Source organism: Mustela nigripes, chromosome 17 (assembly GCF_022355385.1).
Source record: "Mustela nigripes isolate SB6536 chromosome 17, MUSNIG.SB6536, whole genome shotgun sequence".
Classification (NCBI taxonomy): domain Eukaryota; kingdom Metazoa; phylum Chordata; class Mammalia; order Carnivora; family Mustelidae; genus Mustela; species Mustela nigripes.
Genome location: NC_081573.1, coordinates 2,818,826 through 2,843,986, shown reverse-complemented (window position 1 = coordinate 2,843,986; position 25,161 = coordinate 2,818,826). Strand labels below are relative to the sequence as shown.

General features: G+C 45.1%; 3 protein-coding genes across 3 annotated transcripts in view; 1 reads left to right on the top strand and 2 right to left on the bottom strand.

Moving 5' to 3' along the window:
- Nucleotides 1–15,820, bottom strand: part of LOC132005777 (zinc finger protein 28 homolog) — a 96,934-nt gene extending 81,114 nt beyond the window's left edge. The window contains exon 1 of the mRNA XM_059383320.1: nt 15,731–15,820. The gene's annotated coding sequence lies outside the window, so the exon portion shown is untranslated. The remainder of the gene's footprint in view (nt 1–15,730) is intronic.
- LOC132005470 (zinc finger protein 665-like) overlaps nt 1–25,161 on the top strand; it is a 612,263-nt gene that overhangs the window by 312,751 nt on the left and 274,351 nt on the right.
- On the bottom strand, nt 406–23,910 carry LOC132005469 (zinc finger protein 345-like). The gene is made up of 4 exons (XM_059382640.1): nt 22,030–23,910; nt 16,236–16,362; nt 15,731–15,826; nt 406–3,579 (listed from the first exon to the last, which is right to left on the bottom strand). The coding sequence occupies exons 1-4, from the start codon at nt 22,126–22,128 to the stop codon at nt 1,448–1,450; spliced, it is 2,454 nt and encodes an 817-aa protein (XP_059238623.1). The 5' UTR covers nt 22,129–23,910; the 3' UTR covers nt 406–1,447.

Sequence of the window (25,161 nt, the reverse complement as noted above, 5' to 3'; positions counted from 1 at the left end):
AGTTAAAGGTACTGCAACTTCTACACTTTACGGTTTCTATCCTGTGTGATAGCCGTGATGTTCAGTAAGTCCGGAGTTCCGGTTTACCACATCCTTTACTTTTGTAATGTTACTCCTCAAAATGAACTCTCTGATGCTGAGTAAGGCTTAAGGACTGTAACAGGCTTGCCAAATCCATCATATTTATAAAAATGCTCTCCACAATACATTTTCTGATCAGGAATTATGGTTTGCCATTGCTTAAAGGCCTTGTCACATTCTTTATGTTTTGTAACTCTCCAGTATGAATTCTCTAATATGGAGTACAGGTTGAGCAATACTTACAAATCCTCTCACAGTCACTACTTCTGCCACTCCTGGTGTTACATGTATGCTCTCACTGGGGACCTGGTATCTCTTCTGAGAAGCAGCAGCTGGGAAGATTCTGGCACTCCCAATAGCCAAGAAGAAGCCAAAGGAAGAAGTCGAGACTGTGGTTAGCAAACTCATGGAAAACAACTGTGAATGACAGGGTTTGTCAGAGAGGCAGATCAGATTCCGATTTGATGGGCACGCACTCAAGGAAGCAGACACACCGGCACAGATGGAAATGGAGGAGGAAGATACAACTGATGTGTTCCAGCAGCAGACAGGAGGTGTCAACTAAAAAAAGCAACGTGCTACTTCACTGCAGAACTCTGCTCCTCCAGACAGAGAAGACAGTCTCAATCAGAAAACCATAGTTTGGTTCCACCACATCCTGACCACTACATACAGTTTTCTCTGTTCTTTCATTTTCCCCTTCCCTGTTCCTTGATTGGACATGAAGGAGCTGTGTATGTGCACAAGCATATGGCATTTTTCTTTTAAACAAAATGGCCAATGGTTCAGTTTAATCAACATCAAAAGGTGATGGGTTGGCCTTGGGAAAAACTGGATCTGTGAAAATACTCCTTTGTTTTTCCATTAGTGGCATGGTCATTCAGCTCTTATCGTTATATTCCAAAAGTTATTTTGCTCTATTTAACAACAACAATAAAAAAGAACATAAAAATTCTTGCGTACCTTGTTTGATTGGGTCATTTTAATGTTTTTCATTTACCATTAGAGAACCAAGGACAATTCTATGCAATTTGTCTGTACACAGCTTTTCCATGTGGGGCAATCGGTCTTAAAGTAGGGATAAATTACTCTAAGAGAAATGAATGTTGATCATTTTCCCTTCAAGTCAAGTGCATTGTTGTTTAACTTCGTGTTTGAAGATAAAAAAAAAAAAACCTCTCTCACTGCCCTAAAATTTTTAAGCTTTGCTCTATTAGGACTTCTTTGATAATGAGTAAGGCTGAACACTGACTAAAGGCCTTGCCACATTCTTTTACACTTGTAAGGTTTCTCTCCAGTGAGAATTCTGTGATGTTGAGTAAGGTGTGAACACTGGTTAAAGGCCTAGCCACATTCTTTACATTTATTAAGGTTTCTCTCTAGTATGAATTCCGTAATGATTAGTAAGATGTGAGTGCTGTTTAAAGGCCTTGCCACAGGCTTTACATTTATAAGGTTTCTCTCCAGTATGAATTCTGTGATGGCGAGTAAGTTTTGAGTGCTGTTTAAATGCTTTGCCACATTCTTTACATTTATAAGGTTTCTCTCCAGTATGAATTCTATGATGGTAAGTAAGGCTTGAGTTGTGGTTAAAGGCCTTGCCACAGTCTTTACACTTGTAAGGTTTCTCCCCAGTATGAATTCTCTGATGACTAGTAAGTTGTGAGTGCTGGATAAAGGCCTTACCACATTCTTTACATTTGTAAGGTTTCTCTCCAGTATGAATTCTGTGATGCTGAGTAAGTGTGGAGTCATGTTTAAAGGCCTTACCACATTCTTTACATTTAAAAGGTTTCTCTCCAGTATGAATTCTGTTATGGTGAATAAGGCTTGAGTGCTGGTTAAAGGCTCTGCCACATTCTTTACATTGGTAAGGTTTCTCTCCAGTATGAATTATGTGATGCTGAGTAAGAGATGAATGCCTATTGAAGGTCTTACCACATTCCTCACATCTATAAGGTTTCTCTCCAGTATGAATTCTGTGATGTCGAATAAGGTGTGAGTGTTGGCTGAAGGCCTTACTGCATTCTTCACATTTGTAAGGTTTCTCTCTAATATGAGTCCTCTCATGACTAATAAGGTGTGAGCGCTGGTTAAAGGCCTTACCACATTCTTGACATTTGTAAGGTTTCTCTCCAGTATGAATTCTGTGATGCTGAGTAAGGCTTGAGTCATGGTTAAAGGCCTTGCCACATTCTTTACATTTATACGGTTTCTCTCCAGTATGAATCCTGTGATGCTGAGTAAGGCCTGAGTGGTGGTTAAAGGCCTTGCCACATTCCTTACATTTGTAAGGTTTCTCTCCAGTATGAATTCTGTGATGACTAATAAGGTGTGAGCGCTGGCTGAAGGCCTTGCCACACTCTTCACATTTGTAAGGTTTCTCTCCATTATGAATTCTGTGATGTTCAGTAAGGCTTGACTGCTGGTTAAAGGCCTTGCCGCATTCTTCACATTTGTAAGGTTTCTCTCCAGTATGGATTCGCTTATGTCTATTCACTGATGAGCAGACCTTAAAGGTTTTACCACATTCTTCACATCTGTACGGTTTCTCTCCAGTATGCATCCCCTGATCTTGAGGTAGTGTTGAGTGCCAGTCAAAGTCTTTGCCACATTCCTTAAAAATATAACTTTTAGGTATATTTAGTCTTGATGATTGACTAAACGTGTTCCCAGGTTTTTTACATCCAAGTGGGTGTTTTCCCACATGAATTCTCTGATGATCACCAACATTGGACGACTGGTTAAGAGCTTTCCCACATTTACTGTAAGGATTCTCTCCTGTATTCATACTCTCATGTATAATAATGTCATAGTTTTGATAAAAGACTTCCCCACTTTTATTACATTCATAATGGTTTTCTGGAACACAAGTCTTCAGATGTTTATCAACATCTGAGCTCTGCTTGAATGTCTCCTCAGATTCAGTGCATTGAGCAATTCTGTCTCTGTTGACACTGCTCTGGTCATCCTGAAGGGTCAACTCCTCGGTGAAGGACCTCTTCAGTGGATCCCACTTTGCACTTTCTTCTTCATTTTTAAATCTCGGATTTTCAGAAATATTTGACTGAACAGTCAATCCTATCCTTTTTTCAGAATGGTTCAAATAATTATTTTCAGCATGGACTAAGTAACTTTCCAGATGTTCCAAATTGTCTTTCCCTAAGTATGTATGTCTAAATATTTGATTTGAGGTTTTACTTGCAGAACCACACTGGTTTTTGGAAACAGTGGACTCAAAAAGGGAGGTTTTCCAAAATGTTTTATATCCTTCACCATTTGGGACAGTGAGATTCTTATTATGGGCAGTTGTCTGAGTTTGGGTATGTCCTTCATGAAATCTTTGATACCCTTCACTCTTCCCATCATTGTCCCGGTCTATCATTAAGTGTAAATCCTCAATGTCACTATTTTTGTGTCTACCCATTGACACTTTTTGGAAAGAAGCTTCTATGCTCGGCTTTGGCATGAAGCTCTGGATGTCATGTGAAGATATGGCTGAAAGATATCAAATAAGAGAAAAGTAAAATCATTCCACCTACTACTCTCAGATGAATATGCTGACAACTTCTATTATACAACCTGAAAATCAGTCACAGGACATCAGCAAGATGGCGGAGAAGGAATCATGAGGACTTCGTTCCTCCATGGACTTAAGAACTTACACACAACGTACCGATCACATAGCCTAACAGATAGTTCTGTAGTCTTGTCATATTGGAACACACATCACTTTCCTACACTTCAAAAACAATCAAGAAAAGTCCCATATGAGCCCAAAATTTGCAGAAGGGAGGAAATTGAAACATACACAGAAATGGACAAAATAGGAAATAGCAAAAATGGGAAAATATCAACAATTGGGAGAGCTGGTTTTCAGGAAAGATCAACAAAATTAACAGACCTTTAACAAAATCAAGTAAGAAGGAAAGAAGACCGGGTGTCTGGGTGGCTCAGTTGGTTAAGGATCTGCCTTCAGCTCAGGTCATGATCCCAGGGTTCTGGGATCGAGTTCCACACCAGGCTCCCTGCTCAGAGGAGTCTGCTTCTCCCTCTGCCCCTCTGCCCGCTCATGTGTATTCTCTCTCAAATAAATAAATAAAATCTTTAAAAAGAGAGAGAGAGAATGAAAGACGACCAACTAAAATCAGAAGTGAAGAAGTGAAAGTAGACAGTATCACTGCTACCATAGAAATACAAATAATTGGTATTATTATTATTCCCCCCCACCGCCGCCTCTCTGCCTACTTGTGATTTCTATCAAATAAATAAATAAAATCTTTAAAAAGTCAAAACTGATCTACAACTACTAAACAGATTGAAAAAGGAATTTTAAAACTCCCAACAAAGAAAAGTCCTGTGCCAGATGAAATCACTGGAAAATTCAGAGTTTTTTAAAAAAGATTTTATTTATTTATTTGACAGAGAGACAAAAAGAGATGGAACAGAAGCAGGGGGAGTGGGAGAGGGAGAAGCAGGCTCCCCACTGGGCAGGAGTTCAACATGGGGCTTGATCCCAGGACCCTGGGATCATGACCTGAGCCAAAGGCAGATGCTTAAGGACTGAGCCACCCAGGCACCCTGATAATTCAGAGATTTAATGAGAAAGTGCTTCAAATCTCTTTGTACATTTTTAGGGAGTGAACAAAAAGGAAATTACCAAACACTATCTGTGATGCCAGCATTGCTAGGTTATCAAAGACAAGGGAAGACACTATAAGCAGAGAAGGCTGCCAACTACTGCCTGTAGTCACACCAAGCCCACAATAAAATAAAGCAAACTGAGTCAAAAGCACATTTTCCCATCTTACAGCATAAGTAACTGGAAATTCTTCCTGGAATTCAAGGGTGTCTTGACTGCACACTAACAAAGATCAAAACTGACAATCATATTGACACAGAGTAAGAATTTGAGCATACTGGACAATGTTTCATTATTAAAAATACTCAATAAAGGGGCGCCTGGGTGGCTTAGTGGGTTAAAGCCTCTGCCTTCAGCTCAGGTCATGATCCCAGGGTCCTGGGATTGAGCCCCACATCGGGCTCTCTGCTCCACAGGGAGCCTACTTCTTCCTCTCTCTCTCTCTCTGCTGGCCTCTCTGCCTACTTGTGATCTCTCTCTGTCAAGTAAATAAATAAAATATTTTTAAAAAATACTTAATAAAGTAGGAACAGAAGGAAACCACCTCACCCTAACAAAGGCATCTGTGTATGAAAAGCTGAAATCTAATATATTTAATAGTAGAGTGTAAGCTTCTCTTGTATGACCAGAAACAAGGTAATGCAGGGAATTCACCACTTTCAGTCAACACACTAATGGATATTCTAGTCTGAACAAACAGGCAAGAAAAATACAGAAATGGAATCAAAACTGGAAAAGAGAATGCAAATTTATCTGCTTACAGGTGGCATGATCTATTAAAAACCCTAAGGAATCCTTTTTTGTTGTTGTTGTTGTTGTTGGTCATCACTAGTATTATTTATTTCTACTAATTTTTCTTACTAGACACCCTTTTTAATTTTTTTATGCTATAAGTGCTTAAGTTACTTTTTTCAAGTTTTTTTTCTCCCCTTTTTTTTTCTTAAAAGTAGGTTCCACACCTAGCATGGAGCTTATCCAGCTCACCCAGTCCTGAACCGAAGACCTAGAGATCAAGACCTAAGTTGAGATCAAAAGTCAGATGCTTAACTGACTGAGCCACTCAGGCACCCCACCCCGCTCACTTTTCTCCTTAACATTAGAAGACAAGGAACTAGAAAAAGAAACTTAGCTGAAATTCAGTAGAGGAAGGAAATAACAAAGAAATATCAGAAATAAACTACAGACTGCAATAAATAATAATATAACATTAAAATTAATATCCAGATTTCCAAAAAAAAAAAAAAATCGAAATTTTAACTACATTAACTAAGAATAAAGGAGAGAAGTCTCAAAAATCAAAATGAGAAATGGAACAGAAAACACAGTAGACAACTATGGAAATTATTATAGTGTGTTAATACACCACTATAAACAATTATATTCTAACAAATCCAGTAACTTAAAAAAACAAAACAAAACAAAAAAAACCCAGGTAATTCCTAAAACTACATAAAGTTACCAAGATTGAAATAGGAATCTTAAACCTAAGAAATAGGAGATCTGAGACCAATAACAAGAATGAAAGTTGAATGTGGGAAAAAAAAAAGCTCCCAGCACAGAAAAGCCCAGGACCACATACCTTCACTGGTTAATTCCATCAAACATTTAAAAAAAAAAAAATTTAATGACAATCTTCATCGAAATCTTATGAAGAGCGGAATGGAGGGAAAACATTCAAAATCATTTCATGGGGCCCCACGCTACCCTGGTACCCAAGCAGGACAAACACAATACAAGACCAAGAAGGTCTAGCTTATTCCACACAGGTGTTCACTACTCTGGCTTGCTCCTGACATCCATTCGCATCGGAAATGTGTCCCCATCACAAGCATAGCTACTATCGGGCGCCACAGGACATCACTGCAGTACCATTTACAGAGTCTCCTCTGCTGCATCCTTTATCCCCGTGACTGCATCCCTAACCGAAAGCCCATACCTTCCACTCCCCTTCACCCTTCATCCAGTCTGCCTTTCACCCCTCTCCGTCCCACTCTGGTAAGCAGCAGTTTATTTGTTCGGTTTTGTAAGGCGTCTGTTCCTGCTTTTTTGGTTGTTTCTTGCCATTTATGACCACGTGGATAGACCTAGACTATGTGGTTAACTGAGACACATTGGCCAAAGACAGACAAATACCATGTGACTTTGCTTTCAGGTTCAGTCTACTAAACAAATAAGCAAACAAATAAAAGCAGAAACAGACCCATGAGTACACTCTTCATTCTGAGTAAGGTCCACGGATAATTCCAGGAGGTAGAAAAATTCCATGTTTCACACACTGTATAATGGAACAAGTTTGCCTGTAAGAATTTCCCAGTGGTGACAGAGGAATCCCAGATTAAAGTCTGGGGATCTTAGGGCTCACGACACGTCAGCTAGCTTAACCTTCCTGACCACACTAATTCCTCTCCTCGGCTGCCCATCCGCGGCTGATTCAGGGAGATGCTGCGCATGCCCCAGGTTTTCTCTCTCATATGTGGGACCCTGAGCACAAGAAACCTCAGTATCTTGAAGGAGCAGACAGCGTACCTTCCTGAACCTTGCCATAGAAGGAGACAACTCTGTTTTCCTCGACAGTGAACAAATCCGTTCTCTACCCAAGGCCAAGAGATTATCACTGTATTCCAAAGCTTTTTAATATGCGTACATGAGAGGAAAGACAATTAAGAATAAAAACTTTCAAAAAAATAAAAAGTAAAAACGTTCAATGCTTCTATCCTTAACACATGGAGAAACTTAAAACCACAGAATTAAAAACAAACAAACAAAAACAAAACAAACAAAAACAACCATAGAATTGTCTCCTGACAATATTCACCACTCAGATTGACCCCAGCTTGGATCCCACCTCATTTCACCATATGTACACCATCTTGTCGAACATTAATCTGATACGGGATCTGGGATAAAATCTATTCAATTTGGGTCACCTGGGTGGCTCAGCCAGTTTGGCGTCAGACTTTTTTTTTTTAAAGATTTTATTTATTTATTTGTAAGAGAGAGAGAGTGAGAGCGAGCACAGGCAGACAGAGTGGAAGGCAGAGTCAGAGGGAGAAGCAGGCTCACTGCGGAGCAAGGAGCCCGATGTGGGACTCGATCCCAGGACGCTGGGATCATGACCTGAGCCGAAGGCAGCTGCTTAACCAACTGAGCCACCCAGGCGTCCCAGCGTCAGACTTTTGATTTGGGCGCACGTCATGATGTCAGGGTCATGGGGTCAGGTCCCTCAACAGACTCCGTGTTCAGTGCTCATCACAGTCTGCTTGAGATTCTCTCCCTCTCCCCGTCCCACCTCACGCCACGTGCTTGCACTCTCTCTCTAAAAAAATAAAAGCTTTAAAAATTCTAAAAATCAGTTTACATCAGGAACGTTTTCCAAGGCTCTAACTGGCAGGATCCAATGCGGAAGAACTGGGTGAGGTAGGGCATCCACTTGGGCACTCCCCCTGTGGCTCCTGCGTTCAAGCAGGTAAACAAATCCCGGTACCCAGGAAGGTCTACCTTAATTTTCTGTGGTGAACTTCCTAAGGGAGGTGTGTGAAGAAGCACCTACATTGTGTGCAAGTGCACAATTTGCATGTCTCTGATGGGAGGGTTCTGTACGCCTAACCAAGGCAAAGCGAGTCCTGGAAAAACAGTGGAATCAAGGCTCATATCAATAATCAGGCTGAGAACTGGGAAACCCACAGAATTAGGGCAGAAGTGTTCACCAGCCATCAGCAGGGAATGGGATAATGAGCAACGCAGACATAGAAGATAGAGGGGATTTTGTAAAGTGAAACAGAGGTGATCACAATGACGGAGATAATTTGGATGGCTCTGAACGTAGATGAGGATCCGGAGGAAATGCAGATCTTCCTGACCCTACTCTTTGTGCCTCGAGTGGGCAGAAATCGCGGGACCACGGATCCAGATCATGAGCTCACATTGTGATTTCAGGGAAAACAACAATGCTGAGTACCGCAAGGGTATGGTTTTGATAAGAAATCCACAACAGTAACCAAAATAGGTTTTTCTTCAAGATCTTTTGCTGCTCATTTGGCAGTGACATATAGAAGAAAATTTAAAAGTCAACGTACCTAGAAGTTCCTACTTTAACGTCCCCTCCAAACGCAGCACTAACATTAACGGTCTGGAATATAAAGACCCACACGCACCACAACCAACACACCCCCGGCCACTCTGTAAACATGCAGAGAAGCCTTCATCCAAAATCACAGCAGCAATCTGTCCGCCCACAAGCGGTCACTGTGGGTGGGACCCCTTTAGAGACAATGTCCAATGACTTGAGTATACTCATGCGTAAGACAGTAAAGTCTGTAGAACTTAGCCTACCCACAGTGAAGTAAGGAAAGAGATAATGGGAAACCAGCTATCAGTTTGCCAAGATTCCAGCTCCGGTCTACAAGTAGTAAATGATGGCTACTGCCAAGCCGCTGGAGGCCATGCTGCTATGGGAAACAGGAATGACCATTCATCAGAGCACAGAGGCGCATGGAAGATTCTGACATGAAAAGTGACATCCGATGTATGGTCCTGAGAGATTGCTATCACCAGAGATAGGAAAAGACAGAGAGGAATCACAGGAGAAGTCCGCTCCAAGACTGTGCAGCATTAATCCATGTGAAGTGATGACTAGTTAAAGCAAGTGAAAAGAAAGCACAATATAACATTTCCAGAACATACTGCAATTTGTCAGCCATGTGGGGAGAAAAAGAAAAATAACGGAAAAATTCAGTCACTACACAAACTAGAAAACACTGATTTTTAATACATGTCTGATCGATACTGTAAAGATAATTACATTTTTAGTATATATAGTATATATAGTATATGGGGTCTTAGTATATGAGAAAAAAAGTTTTTTTGAGAAAATTTCTAAAAATCAGAAAAACCACTAGCCATAAGGGTGAAATGACAACCTGGATTACATCAAAAACGTCCCTGTATCACAAGCCCAAGAAATAGAAGTAGAGTGAGAAGGAGACAAAGGACTCGTTCTCACTGTATATATAGAACCACAAAGCCAGAAGAAAAAGATACCGAAACAGAAAAAATAGTCACAGTAACTCACTAGACACTGTAAAAACTGCGACTTTGTGACATCATATAATAAACAGGAGCCCAATGTCAAAATCCCATAAATTACCATGTTTTGGAAAGTATGTGGATAAGATAGAAATCCCATCCACTCCTGGTGGATGTGAAAATTGGCACAAGGGAGTGCACGTTCCACTAAAAGACAAATTACAGATTTTACATGCCCGGAAGTATTCTTGACAGAGCTTCTCTGAGAACCAACCGTCCCCCCGGCTAGTGGCAGAATAACATAATGAACCGATATTCACACAAGGGAATCAGATCGATCTGTTCTCATGCGTCATGCATGTCATGTGCAGGAATGCAAATCGACACACACACAGGTAGAAGGAAGAAAGCCAAATATCAGGGATCCCAGAGCCTGATCACGTTTACAGGAAGTATGCAATGAGAAGAGCAACCTCTTGCCCTACTTGTAAAGAGTGCTGAGCTCTGGGGACAGCGCCTGAGGAGCTGGGGGGGGCAGTGAGAGGACAAGTAATATTGTTCCTCGACCTCAATGGCTTATGGAGATGTGATCAGCTCGTGAAATACCCTGGAGCTGTTCGGTTATGTTCTGTAGGTGTGACTTGACTTTAAAAAGATACTCAATATGGGGCTCCTGTCTGGCTCAGTCATGGAACATGCAGCTCCGGATCCGAGGGCTGTGAGTTCAAGCCCTGTGTTGGGGTAGACAGAGGCTGCTAGGAAATGGGGTCTTAAAAAAAAAAAAAAAATGACGTGCTAATCTTAAAAATAAATAAAAATAAAATAGAAATTTTTTAAATGCTCAAAAGCAAAGAAATAGACATATGTGAAAAGACCAGTGTCATAGAGTACATATACTGACAAGGTCAAATTCAATGTAGGAAGGGCTAGATTTTCAAAGCAAATTTAATCTCTAACTAAAGCAATATGGTTTACAATGAGTATACAACGTTGACAGAAAAAGAGGGAAATGTAGAATTTTTTCTTTTTTTCTTTTTTTTTTAAGATTTTGTTTATATATTTGACAGAGAGAGATCAAAAGCAGGCAGAGAGACAGGCAGAAGAGGAGGGGGAAGCAGGCCCCTGCTGATCAGAGAGCCCATGGCAAGGCTCGATCTCAGGACCCTGGGATCATGACCTGAGCTGAAGGCAGAGGTTTTAGCCCACTGAGCCACCCAGGCACCCCTTGTATTATTTTCTTCAAATGTATATAGGAGGGGCACCTTGGTGACTCAGTGGACTCAAGCCCCACATCCGGCTCTCTGCTCAGCAGGGAGCCTGCTTCCTCCTCTCTCTGTCTGCCTCTCTGCCTACTTGTGATCTCTATCAAATAAATAAATAAAATCTTTTTTAAAAAATGCATATAGGAAAACATAAGAAAGAAATTAAAAAAAAAAAAAAATGGGGAGGGTGTTAGGAAAAACATGACAATGTGGTATATCCAAACCCTAACATCTCCACGGACGTATTAAAACATAAAGAAACCAAATGTTCCTGATAATACCAAACTTTGCTTCATTATATTCCACTAGAATTTCCCTAGAGGCAGAACTAAACCATGAGGATGAAACTGAAAAAAAGAAAACACAACAATCCCGGCAGTGATAACCAAGCAACGGGCAAAGCGCAGAAGAAATCTTACCGAATACTCTTTCACACTACAGGAGTTTATCACTGTTGCTAGGAGGGTTGTTTTCCAAGATCTAAATGTACATGATTCCATCTACAGCCATACATCCCGAACATACCCGATCTCGCTCAAATGTACTTGATTTCAATAATCCATTTCATGGAAAGCATCATCTATGCTTGTGTGTGTACTTGAACACACATATGTAAACACACACATTTCTTTTTCACCCATGAAACGTAACAAATATTTACCACAGAGGGTTGACATCACATTTAGAATTTTTATCTTCATTTTTAAATGTCTAACTTTCAGAAATATTTCATGGCTTGATTAATTCAACTTGACATTTGAAGTTGTTTGAATGATTACTTTCAGCAAGGACTAGGTGACTTTCCAAAATTAACAAACGTCAGAAAATATGCATGTTTAAAAAATGGATTTGGAGGGACGCCTGGGTGGCTCAGTTGGTTAAGCATCTGCCTTCGGCTCAGGTCATGATCCCAGAGTCCTGGGATGGAGCCCCGCATCGGGCTCCCTGCTCAGCTCTCTGCCTGCAGCTTCCTCTGCTTACTGCCTTCCCTCACTGACCAATAGACAAAATCTTTAAAAAAAAAAAAAAAAGAGGGGCGCCTGGGTGTCTCAGTGGTTTAAGCCTCTGCCTTCAGCTCAGGTCATGATCTCAGGGTCCTGGGATCGAGCCCTGCATCAGGCTCTCTGCTCAGCGGGGAGCCTGCTTCCCCCCCCCTCTCTCTGCCTGCCTCTCTGCCTACTTGTGCTCTCTATCAAATAAATAAATAAATAAATCTTTAAAAAAAAAAAAAAAAAGATTTGGGTCCTTGGGTTCAAAGACATCATTCTGCCAATATGACCGACTTAAGGTGGGGTTTTCCCCTAATTGTTTTATTTATTTATTTATTTATTTATTTATTTATTTATTTTTAAAGATTTTATTTATTCATTTGACACAGAGAGAGAGGGAACACAAGCAGGGGGAGTGGGAGAGGGAGAAGCAGGCTCCCTGCTGATCAGGGAGTCCGACACAGGGCTCAATCCCAGACTTGAGCTAAAGGCAGACAAAACACTTAAGGACTGAGTCACCCAGGTGCCCCTTCCCCCAATTGTTTTATATCCTTGATCACTTTTGGCAGTAAGATTTCCTTACAGGTAATCGTCCCAGTTTGGTTATGTCCATCATGACATCCTTCCTGTCCTTCAGCCCCCACCGAATCAGCTTCCCAGTCAGTCGTTAAGTACAAATACTCAGGGCCAGTGCTTCCACAAATTTCCATATCCTTCCATGTAATGAATCTTTCTCTTTCCCAACAAGCTTAAGGTGTTATGGAAAGACACAACTAACAGATTTAAAATAAGCTATCTCACTTACTGAACTCATACCATATATGTTAAAAGGCTAATGTGCAAAATTAATACCCATTCTAGGGCAGCAAGTGACAATAATAGACTAAATTATCTTTTAGAATGTTCCAGAAGCCAGTTAGGAGAATACAACAGGCCCCGGCAGGTAGGAAGGAAGAAGAGGCACGTCGAAGAGACAAGGAGACTTTGCGACACTTGCCCACAACCAGGGCTCGCCCTCCCTGACTCTCCACCGCAACACTGTGAGAGAACTCTCAACTCTCCTCAGGAGAGAACAATGAGTTGTCTATATAGTCATGATTCTTTCCAGCTGCCTGAGGGACTTGTTTCTGTCATGCACCACATGGGACCCAGAGGGAATGAGATCCCCTCTGGATGCAGTGTGGGGGGCGGTTCAGACCAACAGTGAGCCTTTGTGCAAACACTGGAGAGAAGATAGAGCTGCAGACAGACAGAGAGAGGAAGGCATCATGCACTCCGAAGCGGTAACCCCACTGCCTTAAACTGGGAAATGACAAAAATTCAGACAAGACAAAGGCTCAGAACATGCGTGACAGGCCCCAGAATTACTATTATTTGTGTACTCCTAAAGAAAGCAAGTCCATAATTCTGGGCCCACAGTCTATTTTTTTAAATTCCCAAATATCAGTGCTAGTTCACACAGCATCAGAGAAACAGAAATATGTGTTCCAATCAGAGGAATGAAATACATCTCCGAAACTGGCCCTACGTTAGTAAGAATTATTAATTGCCAACAAACAAACAATGAATTGCCTGACAAAGAATTCTAATGATCATCATAGAGCTGCCCATGGAGGTAGAAGAGAAAACGGTAAATTAGTGGCATCAGGAAAACTACACATGACCCAAATGCAAACCCAAAGAGACAGCAAGTGTAACAATAAGGAACGAAAAACCGGGGGCTGAAGAGTTCCATCACTGGATTTGAAAGCACGCTAAGAATCAGCAACGACTTGATCAAGTAGAAAAAGAATCCGACCACGTAAAAACCCCAGTTTTAAATTCTATGTTGACAGAAGCAAGGACATATGTGGGAAAGGACGGAGTCTAAGGAACTCATGGGACACCAACAGGTGGTCCATGTGTACACTAAGGGGACCCCAGAAGGAAAGAGTGACGTATGTGGAAAAAAGATACAACTTCATGCTCGGTAAATTCTACACAAGACAAATCAAGACGAACATAGCGATACGTTAAAATTAACTTATCAAAAATCACAGGTGTGGGGCACCAGGGCAGCTAGGTCAGTTAATACCTGCCTTTGGCTCAGGTCAGAATGCCAGGATCCTGGGACAGAGCCCTTGTAAGGATCCCTGCTCTGTGGGGAGCCTGCTTCCCCCTCTGCCTGCTGCTCCCCTGCATTGTTTGTGCTAGGGAGTGTGCTCTTTCCGTTAAATAAATGAAATCTTAAAAAAAAAAAAAAAATTCAGACACATTCTGAGGAATGTAAAAGAAAAACCTAATGATTAATTTTCCATAAAGTAAAATTACATTTACTCATTTTTTTTAGTATCAGATTTTATAGGCACCTGGTGGCTTAGTCGGTTAAGCAGCTGCTTTCAGCTCAAATCATGATCCCAGAGTCCTAGGATTGAGCCCCACATCGAGCCTTACAGCGGGCTCCTTCTCAGCAGGGAGCCTGCTTCTCCCTCTGCCTGCCACTCCCCCTGCTTGTGTTCAGGCTTGCTCTCTGTCCAAAACAAAACAAAACAAAACAACAAACAAAAAACAACGGGGGTAGGGATATTACTAATTATCTACCTCACTTCTTACAAAGGACATGCCCATGTCATACTAGGACTTTTGATCTAAAAATTGAGAGAGGAGGAGCACCTGGGTGGCTCAGGCATTAAGCATCTGCCTTCGGCTCGGGTCATGATCCCAGGATTCTGGGATCGAGCCCCGCACTGGGCTCCCTGCTCAGCGGGAAGCCTGCTTCCCCTTCTCCGATTCTCCCTGCTTATGTTCCCTCTCTGGCTGTGTCTGTCTCTGTCAAATAAATTTTAAAAAACCAAAAAACAACAAAAAAACCTTTAAAAACAAGAGATGAATTTCCTATATAACTATTAAGTGAAAACAAACACGACAAAGTCAAAAGAAATTCCTATCATACAAGACAAAATTATAAAATAATCCAATTACTAAGAAATAAGGTAAGAACTGAGAATTTATTGTATGATGCGAGTTCTGAGGTCTAAATGTCCTAGTTCTCCTGTGGCATTAATTTAGGTAGGAATTCTAAGATACAAATAGATACACCACATTATTTCACCACTGAGGAATGGAAAACAGTGATAATTTCTAATTTCAGTTCATACGAACAGAAATTAACCTCTGAAGTGAAATAAGGGATTTACTTTTTTTATTTTAGGGCGGTGCGATGTTAGCAGATCAAATTACTGAGTCTCAATTTTGTACAATTAAGATTAAACCTGCCATCACACTGGAAAGCATAAAACAGAAAACATGGCATGCCTGTCTCCGGTGTTGCCGGAATTTCTGCCCCAAACCCCAATAGGCCTGCAACCACCCTGACAATGCTTTTCACAGGAGGCAAACAGAACGTACAAGGGGCTTAACACAGAGTTCCTCGGAAATAGGAGGACTTCCCAGGGCCCTGACAGCAATGGAGAAGCTCTCAGATTATGGAGGCCCTCCCCCTCCAAGGGGAGTCTCCTGGCCCTCCCTGTGGACGTGATGGACTATCACTGGAGCTGAATCAGAATCCCTAGAGAATGTGAGAGCTTGATAATGGTGGACAGCAGATATCTCTTTGTGAGAAGGAGAAAACCATAACTAGGCTTCTCAAGATTATTTCCATTCAGGGTGAGCTACTCAAACCACATTTCAAGGTCACTGTCCTCCACATGTGGGCCTCACCTCTGTCATCTGCTCCATTCATTCCCACCTACCTGGGTGGAAGGCTCCCGTCTTCTTTCTCTCGAGATTCCAAGGTTCCTTCTTTTGCTCCAAAAAGGAGACCAGGTCTGGCTTTGACACAATGAGACCTGATTATTAGAAAAAAGGAATGAACATGAGCACTGCTGGAGATTTTCAATCTAGTATTGTGCTCAGTAGAGAAGAAAAGACATTTGTAACATCTAGAAAATGACTTCCCAAATGCTACTGATCAACAGCCCCTTTAGAAGACACAGGTGGGGGTGCCCCGGTGGTTCGGTCGGTTGGCCGTTTGGTTCAGGTCATGATCCCACAATACTGGGATCTAGTCCCACATCAGGCTCCCTGGTCAGTGGGAAGTCTGCTTCCCCTTGGCCCCCTCCCCTGCTCATGTTCCCTCTCTCCATTGCTCGCTCTGTCAAATAAATAAATAAAAATCTTAAAACAAAACAAAACGAAAACAAAGGAAAGAACAAAACCCTAAGTGGGGTTTGGGAAACCTGAAGGAGTCATCCTCACCCAGGAAGAGGAGGTGTCCGTAGTTCTCCAACATCACATCCCTGTACAGTTGCCGCTGAGTGTGGGTCAGGCGTCCCCACTCCTCCAGGGAGAATTCTACGGCCACATCCCTGAATGTCAGCAGTCCCTGTAATAAATACCACAGTCACCAAGTGGCCATTAACACAGTTCACGATGGTCCGTCCCTAAGTTGAAAGAGGGAGTCAGTGCCACCAACGAGACCAACACTTGACCTTTCCTGCTTACCTGCTTGTTCCCTGTGATGACTGTCCTACATTTTACTTAACCTCTTCTTTCCACCTTATCTTTTACTTTATTCAAACCCCCAGGCAGTGTCCTAGGGAAACAAACTATGCAACACCGGTTACTAACTGCCCTGAGGAAGACCTTGGGTCAGCCCACTTTGACCTTAAGCCTTCCCCTCCTACACACCTAAGCAAACCAACCAAAGAGTAATCCAAGGAGTGATCTTAATCTCATGATAATATGAAATCTCCACCCAGGGAGGAGTACAAAGCTCATTTACATAACGTAGAGAAGGTTTTCTTGAGGCTCTTGGGCCACCTAATGCCCAGCTCTACACAAGATAAGACCACTTTCTGAACATCTGCCCAAAACCCAAATAATATGAAATCCTTCCTTCTGCTTCTCTGGGTGTCTGCTTTGGAAGTTATTCCCTCTGATCTTTTTTTTTAAAGATTTTATTTATTTATTTGACAGACAGACATCACAAGCAGGCAGAGAGGCAGGCAGAGAGAGAGGAGGAAGCAGGCTCCCCGCTGAGCAGAGAGCCCAATGCGGGGCTCCATCCCAGGACCCCAAGATCATGACCTGAGCCCAAGGCAGAGGCTTAACCCACGAAGCCACCCAGGTGCCCCACTCCGATCTCTTTACGTGCTGCAAATCTGCGTTAACAATCCCACCTGCTGTAGTTTCCATCTGTGATTCCCCAAGGAGTGAACTCCTTTTCTCTGTGTCGTTATCAGAACTGCTTCTGGCTTAGGTGAGTTTCCTCCTCTATGCATCAGGGAATTTTTAACACAGTAATATGCTCTAATGTGTTCTCTACGTTTGATGTAAGAGGATGGCATATGATCCGGAAAACCATTATAAATATTGTGTATTTAACCAAGATAATTTGTAAAATGAAGGTGTCAACAGAGACCCAACAAGTTACTTAGTACTGTATTATGTCATACATTATAGAGTGTGCCTTTTTCTTTTCCTTTTAGAGATCTTATTTATTTATTTGAGAGAAAGAGACTGCAAGCTGGGTGAGAGGGGCAGAGAGAGAGGGAGAAGCAGGGTCCCCGCTGAGCAGGGAGCCCAACATGGAGTCCAGGACCCTGAGATCATGACCTGAGCTGAAGGCAGACACTCACCTGACTGACCCACCCTGGCGCCCCTAGTTGTGTCTCCTTCTTAGGTGGAATGTTTTTGTTTTTGTTTTTTTTTAAAGATTTTATTTATTTATTTGATAGAGAACACAAGTAGGCAGAGAGGCAGGCAGAGAGACCGAGAAGCAGGCTCTGCACTGAGCAGAGAGCCGAATGCGGGGCTAGATCCCAGGACCCTGGGATCATGACCTGGGCTGAAGGCAGAGGCTTTAACCCACTGAGCCACCCAGGCACCCCAGGTGGAATGTTTTTGTGGGTTACAAATGTACTGATTAAAAAGTGAATCAGAATTTCACAACAGTGCACTGGAGATCTGGTTAAAATGCAGATTCTGTTCAGGAGTTCTGGGGTTAAACGGGAGTCTGCATTTCTAAAAAAAGCAGTAGCCTGTAGGCCCCAGTAAACATTCTTTAATAACAAAGAGGTAGAACTCCAAGGCAAGAATTCTTGGAGGACAGGGAACTGAATGGGTTTTATCACAATTACAGGTTCTATTGGAATGACAAGAGAGCCAAAGCCAATCCTTTCTCAGCACGTTTCCTCTCTTTACTGGAGAGCATCTAACAGTTTTTCATAAATTCACAGAAAATATATAATATTACTCTAAGACAGCAAACACATTTTTCTATTATTATGAGAATATTTTGTCAAACACCCAGTAACATGGACGGGATCAAGTTTTCACACTGGCTGACCCGGAGTGGATCTAGAACGACAGCAGGTCAACATACAGGGAGAAACTTAAAGCAGTGTTCACCGCAGGTGTCAACCCTGAGAAGAGTGATGAAAACATGAAGAGATCCACACACATCTGACCTACCATGTCACATTTGTGCACACATCATACATTCCGAAAGTAGTTATACACACACTGGAAGTGACAGAGTGCAGAACTGTCATGGTGACTAATTTAAGAAACATTTTCAATGACATGACACTTACAAAGCTCTTTGTGGATAATGCTGCGTCTGTCTTTAAATCACACTATCAACACAAACATCTTGAATTCTATAAATAAAAGAGCTATTATTTCTGAGTCTACTATGATGAGGGCTAGAAGCGGAAAAAAGTTCACCGTTAGCCAGAAGACTGGCCGAGAATCCACCTAGTTCCGGTAAGGACCAAATAAGGGCTGCCTGCTGTGTTTTTTGTTGTTTAAGATTTATTTATTTATTTACTTGACAGAGAAAGAGATAGAGAGAGAGAGAGAGAGAGATATCAAAAGTAGCCAGAGAGGTAGGCAGAGAGAGGGGGAAGCAGGTCCCCCCCTGAGTAGAGAGCCCGATGCCGGGCTCCATCCCAGGACCCTGAGATCATGACCTGAGCCAAAGGCAGAGGCTTAACCCACTGAGCCACCCAGGCGCCTTGTGGCTGCTGTGTTCTTAAAGGTCTTGTGATGGCCTGTACCTCTCACTGATAGTTAATATCAAACTGAATAAGCACCAGAGAAATCCTGCAAACAACTTCTACTTTTACAAGTAGAAATTCAAAGAAACATTTAGGATCTGATACTCCCCACATACCCCCCACCCCCTGCCTTGCACATGTCACAGGGAGCTACCAGCTTTCTGTAGGCTGCAGTGCATCTTTTTCTGCCCACAGGTCCTGTCCGCTTGCTACTTAAGTAAAATGACCAACTGGAGCCTTTAAGGGTCCCAAGAATTCCTTCTTGACTGTTGAGCTCAATGACCCCACAGCATCGCATTTCATGGAAATCTTTCGTTTCCATCATCACTTGTGCTCTATTATTATTTCAGGATTTTAAGACATCAAACTTGTTAATTATGCAATTCTTGTTTTCTTTTTCCGAAAATACAAAGAAATAAACAGAAGAGTATGTTTGTGACAGGAGCGTGGAGTAAAATAAAAACCTATGGGATAGAGCTCGGACTGATACAGAACCTCCAGTCCCGGAAGTTACTGTGTCTAGTACACCAAAGTACGAGACTTCATGGTCCAGCGGAAACTGATGTGATGTGGGCCAGGAACCTACAGTCCAGAAACAATTACTGAGATAGTTTCAGTGCAAAATCTGTTTGTTATTCAGTAGGCTCTGTGCCAGGATGGAGCCGAGAGTGGAGAAATTTGAACTCAGGACCCTGAGATCACGAGCTAACATGAGATCAGGAGTCGGACTTAATCCACTGAGCCATTAAGATGCCCTGTTTTCAGTAAGGTTTGATGACAGGGCCTGTAGGCAGAAAGAGCCCCAGAGGGGCGCCCGGGTGGCTCAGTGGGTTAAAGCCTCTGCCTTCCCGCTCAGGTCCTGATCCCAAGGTACCGGGATGGAGCCCCACTTCCAGCTCTCTGCTCAGCAAGGAGCCTGCTTCCTCCTCTCTCTCTCTCTCTCTACCTGCCTCTCTGCTTACTTGTGATCTCTGTCAAATAAATAAATAAAAATCTAAAAAAAAAAAAAAAGCAATCAAGCAAGCAAGCAGCAGTGTGATTGTGAGGAACCACTGCCAGTACACTTTCAAGTTAGTGAGGGTAGAGGCGAAGGAAATTTAAAAGGGATTTTCATGTTAGGCTTAAAAGGACTTCCAGGAGCCCAGAGGTCTGGCTCTTGTCAAGTTAAGGTTGCATTTTGGCTCTAGAGGCAAGTAGTAAGGAAATTTCACTTCTTTTGTCTTTGTTCTCAACAGAAACTACAAGCAAAAAGAAATTCAGGAGAGAGTCTCCAGTTTAAATGGGATGGTTTCCGCACACTGCTCCATAAATCCATCGCAGACCCTTACAAGTGATAAGGGAGGGAAATATGAACAATATAGGGGAGAAATGGGCCAGAGAGCACCAAGCCGATAAAATTAACATTAGCTGTAAGAAAACAAATTGATATCAGTGCCTAATCAAGTGGGACAGAAAAAGGCAGAAGAAAAAGTATTAAATGTCCTTACTACCTACAGCCCACTGACAAGTCCTTCGAAACAGGCAGAGTGACATTCCTCTAGGAACTCAACCGCCAGGATGTTGACACTTTGCTAAGGGCAAAAGGCTAAATCTTAGCCCAACCCCCAAGACCCTGCACGCCTATTTTAACATATAAAAGTTGCTTTGGAAACTTCCTTTATCTCTAAGCACACCCCCCCCCCACTTAGTACTGTTGGCAATCATCCCCCCAAGCTTATGACCTACTGATATACATCTGAAGAGTGTCATAACTTGGCTTTTATTAGACAATAATGACCTTTTCCTCACAACAGCCAGTCCCCTCAAGGTCCTGGAAACCGGGCTTCCAAAATCCCTTAGAGACTTACGCTATCTCTAACCCCCTCCCAACTTGATAATGGGCCACTCCTCCTGACCGCTGCACAGACCTTTCCACCCCCAGGGCCCTGTCCCCCTGCTTTAATAAAACCACCTTTTTGCACCAAAGATCGGTCAAGAATTGTTTCTTAGCCATTGGCTTCAAACCCTAATGTCTTTTCTACATCACTAAGGCACACCAAAGGGCCTATTATAACTGCTGTGTTCCACCGGCCCCCAAACTGTATCAGAATACAGACCGAATTATGAGAACACTGCTGATTTACAGAAACTCCGATCAGGCATAGTTTCCACATCCTGTAGTACCCAGTATTTTTAAAATAGAATACACTGTAAAGAGGAAGAGTCCCCCTTTTTTTTCCAGAACATTCAGACGTAGTCTGGTTCTCATATTCATCCTGTTTATTTGTGCATTTTTAATACTAGTCTACACAGAGCTTGAGAAAGCAACCCGTTTGGCCCTAAATGGGAACAGGTTCCTTCTCTGTTGTCCCAGGACCGACCCCACCAGCAAGAGGAATCTTGGACTCAACACTTTCCCCTGTGAAACTATCACAGGGGGATAGGTTTGGGTGTATTTGCAGGACTTTAATTCAAAGTGACAACTGTTGGGGGCGCCTGGGTAGCTCAGTGGGTTAAGCCTCTGCCTTCTGCTGGGGTCATGATCTCGGCCCGGGATCCAGCCCAGCATCATGCTCCCTGTTCCGCAGGCAGTAGGCTTCTCCCTCTCCCCTTTCCCTCTACCTTGCACTCTCTCTCTCAAATAAATAAAATCTTATTAAAAACAAAAACAAAACAGGTCCGGGAAAGTGGGGTAGGCACACGGGGGGCTGGGAATGCCTGGGTTCCAGCGGGCGGTGGGAGCTGGAGGCTGAAGGGGAGACCGGGAAGGATGGGGCAGGGGGGCCAAAGCAAGGAGCTGCGGAGCTGGAGCGCGAGACCCCGGCGGCGGGCCCACTACTGGCTCCCACGCGGTCCTTTGTTCCTCCCAGGGCGACGTCCCGCTCTCCCCCCGGAGCCGCTGGGCCCGCGGAGGCCGCCGCGCGAGGCCTAGCGCCCGGGACTCGCCTCCCCGCCGCCCCCGCCCGCACCGAGGGCAGCGGCCGACTCCCCGCCGCGCCGGGGGCGAGTACCTGGTGCACTAGGGCTGCCGGCGGCGAGGCCTGGTGTGCGCGGGCGCGCGGGCCACGCTCAGGGTCGCCACGGTCCAGCGGCACACTGGGCAGGTGCATCCCTCCTCCTCGGACTCCGCGCCCGAGGAGCGCCAGACCATCCTGGAAGCCCCGGACGCGGCGGCTGCGGCCGGGAGGGCTGCGGGCGGCGGGCCGGGCGCCGCGGAGGGTTGGCGGGGCGGGCGGGGCGGCTCCGCCCTCCGTTCTCCGCTCGGCCGGCCCTCGGCCTGGACACCTCGCCTCCCGGGGCCCGGCCGCCGCCGCCGCTGTCCCCCGGCGGGCCGGGCGGAGATGGGGACCAAGTGGGGTCGCCGGTGCCGCTTGGCGCCCCGCAGGCCCCGCGGATCCGGAGCCCCGGCCCTCCCCGCGCGGGGCCCCACGTTTCCCGAGAGGTCAGCACGCGTGTGCACCGAGGCCTGCCAGGCCCGGGCGGGGGTGCACCCGTCGGTACCGGGGCCCCAAGGCCCGGGGGAGGGCGCGAAGGCCGCGCCGACCCGGTCCCGGCCCTCGGGTTGGGGGCGGCTGCTGCACGGTCCTCATTGGTTTTCCGGCCACTCGGAGGCCGGGACTGCTCCCGCGGAGGGCGGGGCGGCGGGGCTCGGGGGCCCGGGCGGGAAGGCGGCCTGCAGGCCGGGCCCCGCAGCAGCGCCAGCCTCCGGGGCGGACTCTGGGGACCAATCGCGCCTCCCGGGACCCCGATCGTGGAAGGCGATTAGCACTTTTCTCCCCTGCTCCTCTCCGGAGACCTCCGTTTCCCCCAACCCAGGCAGGCGCGCTCCTGCTCTCTCGTCCCTATCCCTGGGGTCCTGGCAGTTGACATTCTATTCCCGCCCCTCCCTGTCCCCCTCCGGACGCGGTGGACGTGCCTCCGAGTCTCAGTCCCCAAGGCCCATCCCTTCTGTTCCCCGCGCAGCGCCAGGCCCTGTGGGGCCGGAGCGGGGCCCCACGATCCCCCAGGCCGGTCCGAGTGGGACATGCGGATTTATTCTCCTGTGGAGAACGGAAGGCCCCGAGATCAGGGCCTTTTTGAGCTTTGGATTTTATTTTGAAACTGTATTTAATGCTTTTCTATGGAAGGGGGGGGCGGGGAGAGAGGGTCCCAGGCATCCTTCTGCGCAAAGGACTCAAAATCCCTGTATCAGAGATGAAGTGTGAGGCGGGGGAGGAAGGATCTAAAGGAGGAAAGCGTGAGGACAGAGAGGGCGTGGGGGTCCCCAAACATCCCGCACTAACGTGGGACTCTCCGGGCCTCTCTTCGAGAGTCTCTGGGCCCCAGTGCCTGCCCTTCACAGGGCCAGGCCCGTTCCTTTGGTCTCAAAGCCTCAGAGAGTGGGGAGGCGGGCCTTGAGGGCAAGGCCTGGAGGCAGAGGGGTCCGGGCACCTGGGGCCAGGGGCTGCCTCAGTGGGAAGGAAAGCAGACAGCTAAGAGGAAGCCCTTTCTCACCCCAGCACCCCCAGACCAGAGCTCAAGGTTCAAGTGCCTCAGGCCCGGTCCCCTCTATTCTTCCTGATTGCGAACTGGATTTTATTGCATTTTTTGTAATTCAAGGTTGGAGTCCCACAACCTTGGAGATCTACCATTCCCTCCCCCTTGAGCCCTTCCACGGATAGGTGGTGTTGTGGGAAAATGACTCGATCTCGCACAGCCCGGTAGGAACAGTACAAACTACAATAAAAAAGCTCAACTCCCGATTCAGTGTTGTTTGCCCTACACCCCACGGCCCCCCAATCTCTGGTCAGTTATGAAGATGCCAGTTCCCAGGGCGCCTGGGTGGCTCAGTGGGTTAAAGTCTCTGCTTTTGGCTGAGGTCAAGATCTCAGGATCCTGGGATCTAGCCCCACATCGGGCTCTCTGCTCCGCAGAAGCCTGCTTCCTCCTCTCTCTGCCTGTCTCTCTGCCTACTTGTGATCTTTGTCTGTCGAATAAATAAAATCTTTAAAAAAAAAAAAAAAATGTCGGTTCCCATGGGGCCTGCCCAAGGATGGAACTGCTGGGTGCCACAGGCCCTTAGAGCACAATCCCAGCTCCCGGGTTGAGGGTGGGGGGATGACAAAAACCTGCCCGCCTCCCTGGGATCCCCGTCCTACAGGGCAGCTCTGGCTGCCGCAGGCTTCAGCTCCAGGGTTCGGGCAGCAGCCTCCTCCCTCAGAAGTCCAGGAGCAGGGCTGACCGGCGAACCCATCCCTTGGCCTCCCCAGGAAGGCAGGGGCTCTGGCTGGCTGTTTCTATTCGGGTGTCCCAGGAACTCAGGAAATACTGCATCAGGGGTCCGTTGGCTGAGAAGTGAATTCCCAGCATTTAAACCTCTAGGGATTTTCAATCAGTGTTAAAAGCTTGAGAACAGGGATTACGTACAACACCGGGCCGGGCACTACCATTCTTTTATCTTCCTTCATGCATGTCCTTTTCCGGCCCAGAAGGAGTATTTTGCCACTTTGGCTCTTCTGCCTGTTCCCAAACAGGATGTAGTCAGGGGAGACCTATCATGGTCCCGCAGGCCCACTGCCTGGACCAAAGTTTAAGTAAGCCAGGAGAGAGCTGGTCTGGAAAGGCTTTTCCTCTGGACAGGCAGGGACAAAGGCCTGGGGAACACAGGAATGAGGGTCTTCATTGAAGAAGCAGCCCCAAGCACTCTAGGGTGTTCTCAAAGTGTGGCCATCGGACCAGTAGCATCACATCAGGAACCTACTACAAATGGAAATCCTTGAGCCCCGTCTCCATGCATTAGAAACTGGGGCAGCACCCAGCAATCTTTGGATAAGCCCTCCAAAGATCTCCAAGCAGAGGTGGGCTCAGAGCTACCATGGGGGATTCCTGCTTTGACTGTCCCTAAGTTCTCTTGGATTGGGGGTCAGGGGGCTGGGTGGTCCTCCCCTCCCTGTGCCTCCTCCTTGCCTTGGGCATCTGACATGAACAGATGAAGATTCTTCATGCATCTGTTGTTAATGGTATGCTTGCTGTGATGGCCAATATGTAAACGTGACTCTGAATCCATATTCATAGGCCATGTGACAGACACTACTTGAACATCTATATGTGTATTTATGAAATTGTTTGCTTCCATTATTTTTTCTTTAATTTCAGCCTAGGAC